The sequence below is a fragment of the Melanerpes formicivorus genome, unplaced genomic scaffold (assembly GCF_026170545.1).
Source record: "Melanerpes formicivorus ecotype bairdi unplaced genomic scaffold, bMelFor1.0.p_v2 SCAF_2, whole genome shotgun sequence".
Lineage (NCBI taxonomy): Eukaryota > Metazoa > Chordata > Aves > Piciformes > Picidae > Melanerpes > Melanerpes formicivorus.
The window spans coordinates 36,888,563-36,904,281 of NW_027142354.1; the positions used below are offsets into that span (position 1 = coordinate 36,888,563).

Genomic DNA, 15,719 nt, shown 5'->3' on the forward strand with positions numbered 1-15,719 from the left:
GATTATGCTTCAATGTGCATTTCTTATAATTGTATTTTTACTTATTGAAAGTCTTGTATGCTTTTTGGTTCTTAAAAGATCAAGGAAAAAACCTCCTAACAGCCAAGCCTGTTCAACTTAAACAAACAAGAAACAATTGTAATTTTTCAATATTGTTTTCTTTCAGGGGTTCTTTCCAGACGGGCCAGGGACCCTTGGACGCACAAGTGAAACTCCTGGAATTTACCCTGGAACAGAATTTTGAAGTTGTATCAGTTAGCACTATTTCTGCAGTAATTGAATCCATAACCTTCCTTGTGCATCACTACATTACATGTTCAGACAAAGTGATGTCTCGCAGTGGCTCAGACAGCTCTGTGGGTGCTCGAGCGTGTTTTGGAGGGCTTTTTGCCAATATTATCCGTCCAGGTGATGCCAAAGCAGTTTGTGGAGAAATGACAAGGGATCAGCTTATGTTTGATTTGTTAAAACTGGTCAACATTTTAGTTCAACTGCCGCTTTCTAGTAACCGAGAGTATAGTGCCCGTGTTCCTGTAGCAAGCAGTACCACAGACAGCGTGTCTGATGAAGAAAAAGTTTCAGGAGGCAAAGATGGCAATGGAAGCAACCCTAATACTCAAGGTTCAACTGCTTATGTGGCAGACTTGGTGTTAGCCAACCAACAAATTATGAGCCAGATTTTGTCTGCGCTTGGCCAGTGTAACAGCAGCGCTATGGCAATGATTATTGGTAGGTATTTTGTAAATAAAAGGAAAGGTCTTTTGGGGTGATCTAACTCTCAAAATTTACAAACTATTAAATTGGGTGTAGACTTGCAAAGAATATGTCACAGAAGTTACAGGAAAGAGAAACTGTTAAGAAGTGAAAGGGGATACAGATATGTGAGAAAAACTAATATGAAGTGACAAACAGTAATTAAAGCAAACAGGATTGCATCTGAATTTGCTGAATTTTGGAATGGTCAGTGTTAAGGGGCCTCTAGAGATCATTTAGTCCAACTTCCCTGCACAAAGCAGGGTCAGCTCAGACCCTGTGTTAGAGAGCAGGTTGCTCAGTACCTTGTCTACCTCTGTCCCCCTGCATCCAGTGCTCATCAGTATTTTATTTCTTGACAGCTTGAAGTACTACAACTGTCAGTTCTCTTGCCAAAATACTTCTCTAAAGAGCACTTGAACACATTATTTTTTTATTATTATTTGTTAGTATAACTCCAGTATCTCTAAATAGAATGGGATTATTCCATCAATCCCTACCATTAAATCTAAAACCAATTCTAAAAATTTGTATGCTGTCCTGTGCTTTGTAGGAAAGTTGTATTTCAAGGTAATCTCTTTCTTGGGAAGACTATTCTCTTGCTTTTCCATCCTCAGTTTCAAGATCTGAGCTGGATATGGCTCTGGGCAACATGATCTAGTGGAAAGCCCATGGCAAGGGGGGTTGGAACTAGATGATCTTGAGGTTCCTTCCAACTCTTGAAAATCCTGGGATTCTGTGATGTGTAATTAATATTGCTAAATATTGATACTCATTAAATCCTCATGGATAAATCCTGAGCTGTAACACTGAGAAGCAGAATTCCAGGAGAGGTATTTTGAGTGGAAATACATATGTTAAATGTTGGATTTAAATTCCCTGACTTCCTGGGTCAAGTCTTCCTATTTATACTGTAAATTAGGTAGTGTGTATCAGGAATCACTAATTGTAATTTATATGATCCTGACAACTGACTCATTTGTAGTTTGTAAAATCCATGTGAACACTTAAGAGAGCTCAAGTATATTTCTGTTCATTTAAGTGCTATAATGATTTGTTTGGTCTCTCTTTATGACCTTTGAACTCTTTGTGTTTTCACTAAGGTGCAAGTGGCTTACATCTCACTAAACATGAAAATTTTCATGGTGGTTTAGATGCAATATCAGTTGGAGATGGGTTGTTCACTATCCTTACAACGCTTAGTAAGAAAGCAACAACAGTGCAAGTGATGCTTCAGCCAATTCTTACATACATGGCCTGTGGGTACATGGGAAGGCAGGTAAGTTCTCTTAGGTCTGCTTTGCATCAAGGGAGTTGTAGACTAGTTGATTCTATAACCCATAATAAACACAGAAAACTGGGCTAGTGCCATATAAAAAATGATAACATTTTCCCACCCTCTCTTCACTTTGGTGTTGAAGTTAGGAAGCCTCCCTCTGTTGCCCATTGGGTGGGGAAAAGAGTTTCTCTAAGGACATTTTGGTGCTCCCTTAAATGTTTCTGGCTAAAAGCTTAAGGATGAATTGAATACCATGTGTAGACAGGAAACACATTTATTGTGTTCATATTAGTGGGCATATGAAACGCTTAAGATTCTTATTTCCCTTCAGCTGCTTAGCTCAGCAGTTAGATCTTTTCCTTATCCCAAAGACTTCCTTTGTGTAAGATCTGGGCCACATGGAACACAGTGTTGCTATTTTGTGGCAGAGAAGTCAACTATAGTGACATTTCCTCTCTGTGATTTTTACTCATTAAAAAGGGAGAGTAAGAGCAGTTATACATACTTCTGTCACATAAATTTTGTGTGAAACTGTTTAACTCTTTCTTGTAGGGTTCTCTTGCCACTTGTCAGTTATCTGAACCACTGCTCTGGTTCATTTTACGGGTGTTGGATACAAGTGAGGCACTGAAAGCTTTCCATGATATGGGTAAGAAGGATTTTCTTTAGCTGCAACAAGGTTTATTGTAGAATATTTTTTGTCACAAAGAAAGAATGAAGGTACATATTTAAAGGAGCTAATTTACTAATTAGGCCTTTGCTTGCTTAGAATCTATTGCGTGCTTCTGAACAGTGCTATTTCCCCCCCTCCATTATATACAGGTGGAGTTCAGCTTATTTGTAACAACATGGTAACAAGTACAAGAGCTATTGTTAACACAGCAAGAAGTATGGTTTCAACTATTATGAAATTTCTGGATTGTGGTCCTACCAAAGCAACAGATAGCAGTTTGAAAGCTAGAGTGCTAGCTTCTGAGCCTGATAATGCAGAAGGAATTCACAATTTTGCACCTTTGGGTAAGTAATACTTCTTTCTCTTGTATTAATATATCCACTGGTCATTTGAATCTTTACATTCTTAAAAGAAGGCATTGTGATAGTGTCAAACATTTCAATACTACTCAATCTTGTAAACAGAGGAGTTATTGGTGTTTTAAGATGATGTTAGGGAGAAAGTTAGCAAGTCCTCCAGAGGTAACAAGACCGTGTGTGGATAGGGGAAAGAAGGGAAAGCAATCTGTGTCTGATTGTCATGCATCAGGCTGGGCCCCTTCCTTCTCCCCTAGGCCAGGGGATATGCAGTTCCAGCTCACCACCACACTATGACTGAATTCACTTGTACGTCAGGCTTAATGGGGTTATTACAGAAACGCAGTAAAGCTAGATGGCACATAATGACCCCACACTGGGTCAGAATAGAAGCTGGAGCATTGGACTGTTCTTGCTGCTGCTCACACCTGTACCTAATTCCAATGTTGCGTGAATGAGTATCTTGTAGAACTGCAGGAATGTTGTGATATCAGTACAATGGCTGCTACTTTAACTACAATGCATGTGTTTTAAGATGGAAGTATCTGTATTGTCATATCTTACAAAGGCTTCTTTTCACTAAGTGATTAACATTTGCTGTTCCTGCCCACTAGCCCATGAATTTATGCAGTATGTCTCACTGTCAAAGAAGGGAGAAAGAAAGGATTATATTTTAAATTTCTGGAAAAATTGTCCCACGAGAGAGGAATCCATTCAGTCCTGTCACTCAACAATAAGAGTATCAAAACCAATTGAAATATTCATTTAAAGAAAAAATAGAGCAAAATAAATCTGGTCTTGTTGTGCATTACTACTTGCTATAGAACACATAGCCTAGATACTGCTATTTCATTCTTATGTTAAGATTAGGAAAATATGCAACTGCTATGGTCAGGGTTTTGCAGACTTCGGTTATAAAGTCTTTATCATTGTAATATTTAAAGCATTAAGTATGATTTAACTGTCTTCAAGTTGGAAGCATACTGTTCAACCTGCACCTTTTTTTTTTTTTTTGGCTTGTTTTTGTAATGAACTCCTGATACAAAGTTTAGTTTTGCCAGAGGACACTTGCTACTAGTCTACAAGTACAGGGTGGCTGGAGAGCGGCCAGGCAGAAAGGAACCTGGGAGTACTGGTCAATAGTAGGCTGAACATGAGCTAGCGGTGTGCCCAGGCGGCCAATAAGGCCAATGGCATCCTGGCCTGCATCAGGAATAGTGTGGCCAGCAGGAGCAGGGAAGTCATTGTGCCCCTGGACTCAGCACTGGTTAGGCCACACCTTGAGTCCTGTGTCCAGTTCTGGGCCCCTCAGTTGAGGAAAGATGATAAGCTGCTGAAACGTGTCCAGAGAAGGGCAACCAAGCTGGGGAGGGGTTTGGAGCACAAGCCCTCTGAGGAGAGGATGAGGGAGCTGGGGTTGGTTAGCCTGGAGAAGAGGAGGCTCAGGGGAGACATTCTTGCTCTGTACAACTACCTTGAAGGGAGGTTGTAGCCAGGTAGGGGGGATGGTCTCTTCTCCCAGGCAATCAGCACAAGAACAAGAGGACACAGTCTCAGGCTGCACCAGGGGAGTTTTAGGCTGGATGTTAGGAAGAAGTTCTTCATAGAGTGATTGCCCATTGGAATGTGCTACTCGAGTCACCATCACTGGAGATGTTTAGGAAGAGACTGGATGGGGCGCTTGGTGCCATGGTTTAGTTGATTAGATAGTGTAGGATGATAGGTTGGACTCGATCTCAAAGGTCTTTTCCAACCTGGTTAATTCTACTCTATTGTATTCTACGTGCATGTGGATGTGTAAACTGCTTAAGTAAAACAGTGTAAAAGAAAAATCTCAGCAATTGTTGTTATTATTACACATGGAATAGTACTTATAAACCAAAATTGGTGAGAGGGAAAAAAAAAGGTACTTTCCACATTTCAGATTGTAAATTAATCTGGGTTTTATTAATAAACATTAATAATCAATGTTAATGGTGCTTTTGAAGGTTCAATCACCTCAAGCAGTCCCACTGCCCAGCCTGCTGAGGTGCTGTTGCAGGCTACCCCTCCCCATAGACGAGCTCGGTCTGCTGCATGGTCATACATATTTTTACCTGAAGAAGCTTGGTGCGACCTCACAATTCACCTTCCTGCTGCTGTGCTGCTTAAGGAGATCCACATCCAGCCTCACCTGGCCTCTTTAGCAAGTAAGTGGATTCACTGACATTGATGCTGATTAAAAAACGTGATGGGTGTAATTTAGAAGTGATACAGAGTATAATGAGAGGAAAGCTGACAGATTGTTTGAGAAATGCCTATAAAATACTTCGTAAAGCTTGTAAATTCTGCTTGCCTTGAGAGTTGAATACCTTGCCTCTGCTTGATTTCTAGTAGCTTAGTACATGTCACTGTCCCTGGGGGTGTTCCAGCAGTGTGTGGACATGGTGCTAAGGGATGTGGTTTAATGTCAACCCATCAGTACTGGGCCGAGGTTTGGACTGCATGATCTTTGTGGACTCTTCCAACCAGACTGATTCTGTGATTCTGTGTGATGTTTGGAGGCATTATCATTAAATATGCCAGAAAGCCTCTCCTCAAAATGTTCCATAGTGAGAACATGATATTGGTGAAGGGACCTTTGGGCAAGAAGATTTTATATGGTAGTTGAAATAAAACATAAGATTTTCAACTCTTACTTTTGTGACCCTGGATTTCATCTTAAGTCTTTGAGATAAACTGTTTATACTATGTATCAAAATTCTTAAGCATTTTAACATACACCAGCACAGGTCAAATACTCTAGCTGCAGTTCTGTAGTAGTGGTTGCCCAAGAACACTGACAATCTTCCTTTATTGCATCTTTAACAGGAATAAATGTTTAAGACTTCAAATTCAACCTAGTTCAGATTTTTAAACAATGTTAAATCTGATTTTAATCTGTAGCTTGCCCTTCATCAGTATCTGTTGAAGTAAGTGCAGATGGTGTGAATATGCTACCTTTGTCAACTCCTGTTATCACAAGTGGTCTCACCTATATAAAAATCCAGCTGGTAAAAGCTGAAGTTGCCTCAGCTGTCTGCCTTCGTCTGCATCGTCCTCGGGATGCCAGTACACTTGGCCTCTCTCAGATCAAACTGTTAGGCCTCACAGCCTTTGGAAGCACCTCATCTGCAACTGTCAACAATCCATTCCTTCCCTCTGAGGATCAGGTTTCCAAAACAAGGTAAGCTTCTAGTATTAAAGGATGGAAGTATGTTTGTGCCAGTTCATAGTTTGGGGTTTTTTAAATGATGGTTTTCCACTCTCCAGTCAGATCTTTTAATAACAAACAGTATTCATAATACATATTTTTGTAGGTGAATGTTAATATTTACAAAATCTGATTTCACATGGCTTAGGAAATTTGTGGGGGTTTATTGTGGGGTTGTGTTTGTTTGTAGTAAAGACAAACAGCATTTTTCACTTTTCTGGTAGCATGCTTGTTCTGACTGTGTAAAAGAGGATGTTTCATCTCTGGAATGGTGAAAGAATATAAAGTGCAGGAAAGCATTCAGTGTTGCATTCTCTCTTTTAATGGGTAGACACTTGTCAAACTGAACTAGCAGAATGCTTCTTATCCCTGCTGGAGTCAACAGTTACATAAGTATTGGAGCAGGAATAGAACTAGGACAATGGGACATTTAGTGAAAGTCATAACTAATGTTGATGTTGGCAAACATTTGAGAAACAGGAACTGAATGTTATGATTCTGACATATCAGGAAGGTTTATTTTCAAAAGCTTTTATTTGGTTAGGTGGCATCTGGCTCTTTTAATCCTTAAACATTTACTGTTATTTTTCAAGAATGTTAATGCCAACTTGGAATTTCACTTAATGGGTGAATTTTTGGAGAGTTCCTGGGCTTACAGTTTAGCTTACTAAATTGTAAAAAAATCACTAAAATTGTTAATGTTAATAGATTGGAAAAGAGGGCATGAGAACTGTTTTGTTTTTAAACCCTTTCTTTATCTGGGAGGAATTTTGTGAAAGCAAGGAAATTTAGAGAACATGAGTACTGCCCAGTATATAATTGATAAAAGCTGTAGAACTGAAATTGGTCTTTGATATTGAGTAAGTGGTGCAAATTTTCATCACCAAATTACACTTTTATTATTATATTTGTACTTCAGAAAAGGTTAGCTTTAAGTCACAGAAATAATCTATGTAAAGGATTAAATAATCTATCTAAAGGACAATGTGTACATGTTCTTCACATCTTGAAATGCTTTGTGACTTTTAACTTCAGTTTTTTAAGTATGTGAATGAAGGTAGTCACACAAGATATAATCAATAGAAATAGTAAAAACATTTACTCTTTTCTAGAACGACTTATATTTATGAGTAAATTATTCCTAAAATTGTTAACCTTCATTTAAGATCTGTATGGAAGTTTGCCTGTTTTATAACTGTGGGGGGTAGATGAGGTTAGCTGTGAGAACAAGTTAAACTTTTAGTTTAGAACTAGTCACTGAAATAATGGCATTTGTTTCACAGGCAATTTAGATTACCGTCTTGATTATGATGCTAGTTTAAACAGCATTGCAGTGTAATCTTATAAATAAAGTCTTGTTGATGTGTCTCCAAATTGATTCAATTATAATTTTGCTTTTGAATACTCACTGTTAACAAGAATACTGACCAATATTGTTAAATGAGAGACATGATGGAAATGCATGTCATTTTAATTTGCTTTTGTCAGATGATGTCTAATATGTCACAGCAGTTTTCTGCAGTACTCATCCTAAAAACTAATACAGGTAGTAAGGTTATAGATAAAAAAAGAAATAAGATAATGATACATTAGCTCATTTTAAATTTTTTCCTTTTCAGTATCGGATGGTTAAGGTTGTTACACCATTGCCTCACTCACATCAGTGATTTGGAAGGAATGATGGCTAGTGCTGCAGCACCAACTGCTAATCTGTTGCAGACATGTGCTGCTTTACTAATGTCACCTTACTGTGGTATGCATTCTCCAAATATTGAGGCTGTACTTGTAAAAATTGGGCTCCAGTCCACCAGAATAGGCCTAAAATTGATTGACATTCTTCTGAGAAACTGCTCAGCATCTGGAAGTGATCCTGCAGGTGAGTGAAATGTTTTTCTTTTCAGTCACTGGTTAGAAACACTGCTTCTATAAATGTACAGATATACTATATTTGTTTGTTACTTTCTGATTCTGATTTTGAATTTCTGGTACTTGCCTTTCTGCTTTGTTATGCTTCTGAGTATCACAGTTGTTGTATGTGCATAGTTCTACAACAGTAAGGTAGTATAACCAGCTTTTGTTTGGGTTTTTTTTTGGTGTAGAATAGATAATTGGTTCAGTATTTTGAAGACATTAGTAGGACATACAGTATGTTGTAAGTGAATCCTGCTATAGATGGATTCTATGTCTAGATGTTTCAAAATAAAGAGCCTTTATATGCAGCACTCAGGGAAAAAAAAATTGGGCAGCACAGGTCTGTAGGACAGTGTGAATGGTTGAAAAAAGTTACAGCTAAAGGTATGTTACCAAGAAACTTGAACAACCAGTCTGTTTCCCACAACAAAGTTTTGCCTTAGCTCTTCTGTTAATACACTGGGGGCTTTTTATGTGTGATTCCATACCACTTTACTTTGCTATGTCGTGACTTCAAAATGAAAGAAAACCGGATTCATCTTTTTCCTCTTTTGAGGTTGCTGATACTAACACAAACTACTCTTTTCACAAGGGCTTTTATGACTTGGTCTGCCATGAGTTGTTATTTCAGTGTCACCTAATGTCTTTTGCTGGAATGCTGTTAGATTAAGGTGCAGTTTCCTGCAGGGCAGGAGAAGAGCACAGTAAGGAGAAAATAAATAGGAAATAATCTGAGGAGATACTCAGCCTTAATCCAATTGACGAAAATACAAGGTTCCATTTAGAAATAATATGTTTGCTTCTATCAAGTGTGAATTTTGACATCTCTGTTAGAATTACTCTTGTCATTTTGGAATATATTGAAGAAAATCCAACTATTTAAAACTCTTTAAGTCCTGTATCTGGTGAAAGTTATAATAATTTCTCCTTTTTATATGAAGTCTGAACATTACATTGAGCCTACCAAATGTGCAGTTTTGAGATAGCTGTGTGTATAAGAATTGCATCCTTGTGTTAAAGGCAAAAGCTCAGTTAAATCTTAATACTGGAATTCTGTAATAATTTCATTAGTACTTTAAAAAAATACATATGTAAGTACTTCTATTATTTCCCCTTCCCTTTGTTTGTTTGTTTTTGTTTGTTTGTTTGTTTTAATGCGGCAAGATCTGAATAGCCCTTTACTGTTTGGAAGATTAAATGGTCTCTCTTCTGACTCCACAATAGACATTCTTTACCAGCTTGGAACAACTCAAGACCCTGGAACAAAAGATAGGTAATGCTGTTTAGATTGTCATGTGGAAGAATATAGAAAAATAATCTGTGAAATTATGGCTTGATATTGCTCCACAAAACCAGTGCTTTGAAATGTGATTGTTATGAGATAGTGTGAAAGTGCAGAAATCTAAAGAAACTTTCCAGCTTCCCCTCCTAGCTCATTGAAACATTTGTGGAGAATGCTGCCCTTCTTGGTCTGCTCTTATAAATATGATAAAGCCTATTTTGTTCAACTGGCTTTTCTTTGAAATACCCAGAACTCAGATACCCGCTATGTTTTCTTTATCTATAGAAATAAAGCTTATGTTTGGCTGTCCAAGATAACTGATTTTTCATTAATTTTTTCCCTGGTAGGGACCTCAAAAAAACAATTTGAGCTCACTCTTAAACTTCACTTCAAAGAAAGGGATAAACTTGTAAATCAGATTACAAAAAGACACCAAGCTAATTTGGTTTTGACTGTTACTTTGACCTTTCATAATGTACTACACCGTCTTGCATTCCAGAATTCAAGCATTGCTGAAATGGGTCAGTGATTCCGCAAGAGTTGCAGCTATGAAAAAAAGTGGCCGGGTCAGCTACATTTGTCCAAGTAGTTCAACAAGAGAATATGGTCTTTTGATGCCATCTCCTTCTCATTTGCATTGTGTAGCAGCGATTTTGTGGCATAGTTATGAATTGCTTGTTGAATACGATTTACCAGCCTTGCTGGACAGAGAGCTCTTCGAGTAAGTAAAGCAGTTTTGCATCACAATTCTAAAAACTGAATTGCTTTGTTCACTGAGATGTTGTGACTTGAAGTGCACCCATTATGAAAGAATATTGGAAATTGTCACTCCAGAACCTAATTAATGGGGTGAGTACTTAAAGACACCTGAAGAGGTAGTTTTGTAGTTCTAAACACAAAACTGCACTTCACACATCGATGTGTGTCTTTCCACATATGTGAAAGGTAAACTATTGCACGGTTTGTTCTTGGTTTTGTTTTGGTTTTTTAACAGGTAACTCTTGGCTGCTGTTGTTGAAATTGAGTGCTTACAGTAATCTTCACAGTACCTATGGAAAATTATCTTCAGTAGTATCCTGCTACAAAATTATTTTTTAATATTGGTGGTATCCAATATTTCTAAATGAGAAATAAGAGCTAGGGGAGGGAGGGAATAGGTTTTTTGGTGTTGATGGTTTTGTTCCATCCTGTGTGATTGGAACGAAAAAAAGCACAAAAACTTGAGTGAATCTTGACCTGTGTGTTTGCTGGATTCTAAAGAAAAGTTCACCCTAAACAGCAAATACATTGTTTTTATGATTCCATGTAAAAATTCATGAGCTACCATTCCTAATTTATTGCTTAATCATCTCTTCTGTTCAAAGAAAAAAAAAAAAAAAAAGAGAAGCTGCAGAGCTTTATTTCATGTGTGTTATAGAAACATAGCTGTTAAATTCCTGTCTTTCACTTATACCATTGACTGTAATTCCAGTTAATGAAAGGACTTTGATAGCACTTAATTGTCCTTAGGAAACACTCATATTTTTCTACTACCTTATTGTCTCCTTTAGGCACAATTAAATGTTCAGGCACTGGGAAGTGTACAAATTATAGTTACTGGTGCAATCGTGGAGTTCTTACATATGTGCAACTTGATGGTCTTCAGATATGTGGCTACAAACTAGGCCTTTCCCAAAGACACTTCAATGATATCATCATATAAATTGCTAATTCAAAATAAACATGTTCATATTCAGTCTGAATTTTAAAATGCAGGTCAATTAGTCCTTTTAGCAATACATTTTAGCAGAAAGACATTCTCAGGATACATTTTAATGTTTGAAAATGAAGAACTATCTTTTGGAGGAAGGTATGCTGTTTTAATAACAGCCTGAAATGAAGGAATACTAATAATACTGTTGTACCTAGTTTGAGTATGCACATTGCAATACAGCCCTGTTCCTCTACCTCCTGTCAAATCTATAATTTATATCACCTGGAGCAAATTATAAAATACTTTTTTTAATAACTATAGGAGAATTGTTGACAGAGTTACATGGGTAAATGATTCTTCTAATAAAAATAACTTTATGTATTCTTCACCCTTCCCCATATTTTTACTTTTAAAATACTTTCATGGATTCTAGCTATGACTCCTAGTTTCTCCTTCATGTGATATTTCACTTTTTTCTTGGATATATTTTCCCATCACCCCTGTTTTCCACTTCAGTGTATCTACTTTGGCCAATGGATACTAAATTATTACAGTATCACATTATCGCCAAGGTTGGAAGAGACCTCGAGGATCATTGAGTCCAACCTGTCACCACAGACCCATGAATAGACCATGGCCCAAGTGCCACGTCCAATCTCCTTTTGAACACCTCCAGGGATGGTGACTCCACCACCTCCCTGGGCAGCCCATTCCAATGACTAATGACTCTCAGTGAAAAACTTTCTCCTCACCTCGAGCCTAAACTTCCCCTGGTGCAGCTTGAGACTGTGTCCCCTTGTCCTGGTGCTGGTTGCCCGGGAGAAGAGACCAACCCCTTCCCAGCTACAACCACCTTTCAGGTAGTTGTAGAGAGCAATGAGGTCACCCCTGAGCCTCCTCTTCTCCAGGCTAAACAATCCCAGCTCCCTCAGCCTCTCCTCATAGGGCTCGTGCTCAAGACCTCTCCCCAGCCTTGTTGCCCTTCTCTGGACATGTTCAAGTGTCTTGATGTCCTTCTTAAACTGAGGGGCCCAGTTTATTATTTTTATGGTTGGAATAGAGTTGTTTTTCATAGGACTTGAACTTACCCAGAAAATTTTGGCAGAAGGGTTTCGTGAACATGTAGTGGGAGATGAATTTAATGTCCCTATATTATGTGTGGACTTAAGGAATTTGTGACTGGTTTCCCAAAGTTATGGGTCATTCAGTCACTGAGATGACTTTTTAATGTTTTATATAATGGAACAACATTTCCATTCAGAAGAGGAAAAAACAATCCTTATCTGCAAATGGGAATGTGATATGTGGTGGTAAATCCAAACTTACTTAAAAACCTAACATAGAAGTGGCATGAAGTTTGTGTTCACCTGATATTAAAATAATTAAAAATATTAAATATTAAGATAATATATTTTATGTACAGTGTCAAGATGTTGCCAGTACAGTACTTTCTTCTTTTGAAAAGAATACTTTGAACAAGTCTGTATGAAGAAATTATTATTTCAGTACTTTAATTGAATTTAATTGAATAATAGCAGCTAAATCAGCTCGTGCATTCATATGCCTTGAATTAAAATTAAAGCAGATAGTGTTTGGACAGCAGTGAGTTCAGACATAGGTCAGATTTTAGTATCTGAGAAATAAGTCTGTTAACTTGTGTCCTAAGTTCAGCTTGAATAAGGGTTGGAAGTGTAACAGCATTCAACCAGGATTGTTTTTACTTTATTTACTTTTGCAACATCTTCAGATAAAACTCTAATACAGCAAATGTTAAATTTTTTTGGAAACATGTTAAGATAGTTTAAATTTTTAGTAACAATTAAGAGAATTGTAAAGGAGCATCTGCATACATGCACTTGTGATACTTGGAGCTCCAGCTTGGAGAGTTGAAATCATGAAGAGGTTGCAGTTGCTCCAAAGATGCATAGATTATGATAACTGCTTAAAGATTGAAATCCTGTTTTTCCTGTGCAACATGCAACAAAAATTGGCTTATCTGTTTTAAATGTGGTATGATGAAAGAAATTTAAATATGCAGTGGAGGAATGCCTTTTGAGTGATCAATATCCTCTGATCCTGTGATCCAAAAGAGGCTTTCAAGCTTAGCAGAATGTGTTTTATAACAGCTTCTACAATCATAAATGTGGAAAGATGTTTCATGAACCAATGAAGAAAAGGCAATATGAGTGACAAACTGTGTTGACATCATTGTCTGTCCTCTACAGGTCGTTGTTTAACTGGTCCATGTCTCTTCCCTGCAACATGGTGCTGAAGAAGGCTGTTGATAGTTTGCTTTGTTCAATGTGTCACATCCACCCAAACTATTTTTCTTTACTCATGGGATGGATGGGTATCACTCCTCCTCCAATTGAGTGTCAGCACAGGCTGTCCATGACTGATGACAGCAAAAAGCAGGACCTTAGTTCATCTTTAACAGATGACTCTAAGAACGCACAAGCCCCTCTTGCACTAACAGAATCTCACCTGGCTACTCTTGCTGCTTCATCTCAGTCTCCTGAAGCTATCAAGCAATTATTGGACTCAGGTTTGCCTTCACTGCTTGTAAGAAGTCTTGCTAGTTTTTGCTTTAACCATACTTGTAGCTCTGACTGCACTGCACAATCAGTGGATATCACCCATGACAGGCTCAGGAGACATCATGTTCCACAGCACTTTAATAAAATGCCTATCACGGCAGACCTGGTTGCTCCTGTTCTCAGGTTTTTGACAGAAGTTGGTAACAGCCACATGATGAAGGATTGGTTGGGCGGCTCTGAAGTAAATCCATTGTGGACAGCTCTTTTATTTCTGTTGTGCCATTCTGGTGCTACTTCTGGGGGACATAATGTGACAGCACAACAGACCAGTGCAAGATCCAGTTTACTTTCTTCAACTGTAACAACAGGGTTGACCACTCAGCAGCGGACAGCAATTGAAAATGCAACAGTTGCTTTTTTCCTGCAGTGCATCTCTTGCCATCCCAATAACCAGAGACTTATGGCACAGGTGAGAGGGTAACAAATGGTCTTAATTTCTTTATTAATAACCAAAGCCAGGTAACAAAATGCTTTCTTAGTTTTCTTCAAAGTAACTGTTTGTTAAAATTGTTAGCTTTCTGGTCTGACTTTGAAAAAAGCATAAAAACATTTTGTCATGGCACTCCAGTTCTGTGTATCTTGGTTTAGATCAAAATACTATTTTTAATTGGGTAGGTCTGAACTCTTCTAAAATGGAATTTGAAAGTCAAACTTCATACACAATTTTTATATTAGTAACTTAGGCAGATTTCTTGGTAAATTTGCTTGTGCGACCGCATGCACTGCACGATCTGTGACCAGTGAAATAGAGGCTGTTGCAGAATATGTCTTTGCATTTGGCATTCTTGTGCAAATTCAGCTATTTTCATCTCCCCCGTTAACCTTGCAGACCTACCTAAAAGTCTACTTTAAAAAAAAATAAATTATTTTTTCAATGTTAAGAATAAATATGCCCCAGGAACAGTTGAACTTAAAACCAAAATATTTGGTTTTCTGTTAATGGCTGGTAGCAGTACTGCTTTATGCGGTGGAAAGTTTTTGCTTTAGGAATATAAAAGCTTCTAAGTACTTTTTTTTTTAATCTTGAGTAGTCTGTATGTATTTACAATTACTTTTGGTGCTGTAGTTTGTGTTTAGAACATAGATAGGTAGATATTGGGCACTGCCTATTATGGCTCTGTAGAGCTGTACTTTAGAGACCTAAATATAGAAACATTTTGAATCTGATGTCATTTTGCATTCTCAGGTTCTCTGTGAATTGTTCCAGTCTTCTCCTCAGCGTGGGAATCTCCCAACCTCTGGAAATATTTCAGGATTTATTAGGAGGCTTTTTTTGCAGCTCATGCTAGAGGATGAGAAAGTGACTTTGTTTCTTCAGTCTCCGTGTCCAGTAAGAATTTTTTTGGTGATGAACATGGAATAAATTTAGCATTAAAGCAAATAAATCTGCATATATTCAACTTTGAAATGTCAGGTGGCAGCTTTTCCTGTTGGACACATTGTGGAATTTTGGAAAGGAAGGTGTTGGTGAATTACAACAGCATTTTAAAAGAAAGTTTAGGGCACTGTTGTGAGACAAAGCCATTTTGTTGAAAATATACTGTTTCTGAAAGAGTTGTCAACTGAAATTTATTGTATGGAAGACTTAATAGTATCCCTACAGATAATTAGCAAGTACGGATACAAGTTGTCCTTCCAGCAGTTCTTCATTCTCATTTTCATATACTTGCAAATATCAGACACTGGTTTTTCTTCTTATATACAGCTGATTAAAATAATTGGATTTTTTTAAAAACAAATATGATACACTGTTTCTGATGCTGAAAACACTCTAGGCTTTCAAAACAAATTCTTTTGAGTAAAAATGAAACTTGTCCTAATCTGATGCATTTTTGCTGTATACCTGTAGAGTTGAAGGATACGTCGGTTTTTAGCACACACAAATACTTACTTTGCAGAGTTGAATTTATAAGAACATAGTATTATCATTTACCTCTGAATGT

The 15,719-nt window shown here is 37.6% G+C and overlaps 1 protein-coding gene across 6 annotated transcripts in view; it reads left to right on the forward strand.

The window, feature by feature from the left end:
- BIRC6 (baculoviral IAP repeat containing 6) overlaps positions 1-15,719 on the forward strand; it is a 177,499-nt gene that overhangs the window by 93,018 nt on the left and 68,762 nt on the right. For 5 of the 6 annotated variants that reach the window (XM_068156495.1, XM_068156539.1, XM_068156513.1 and 2 more), the window contains 11 exons: positions 167-729; positions 1,857-2,032; positions 2,585-2,681; positions 2,855-3,049; positions 5,050-5,250; positions 5,987-6,266; positions 7,913-8,169; positions 9,369-9,477; positions 9,986-10,207; positions 13,405-14,185; positions 14,963-15,106. In XM_068156495.1, coding sequence (XP_068012596.1) covers positions 167-729; positions 1,857-2,032; positions 2,585-2,681; positions 2,855-3,049; positions 5,050-5,250; positions 5,987-6,266; positions 7,913-8,169; positions 9,369-9,477; positions 9,986-10,207; positions 13,405-14,185; positions 14,963-15,106 — 3,025 coding nt within the window. The remainder of the gene's footprint in view (positions 1-166; positions 730-1,856; positions 2,033-2,584; positions 2,682-2,854; positions 3,050-5,049; positions 5,251-5,986; positions 6,267-7,912; positions 8,170-9,368; positions 9,478-9,985; positions 10,208-13,404; positions 14,186-14,962; positions 15,107-15,719) is intronic. The other variant, XM_068156529.1, reaches the window with a different exon arrangement.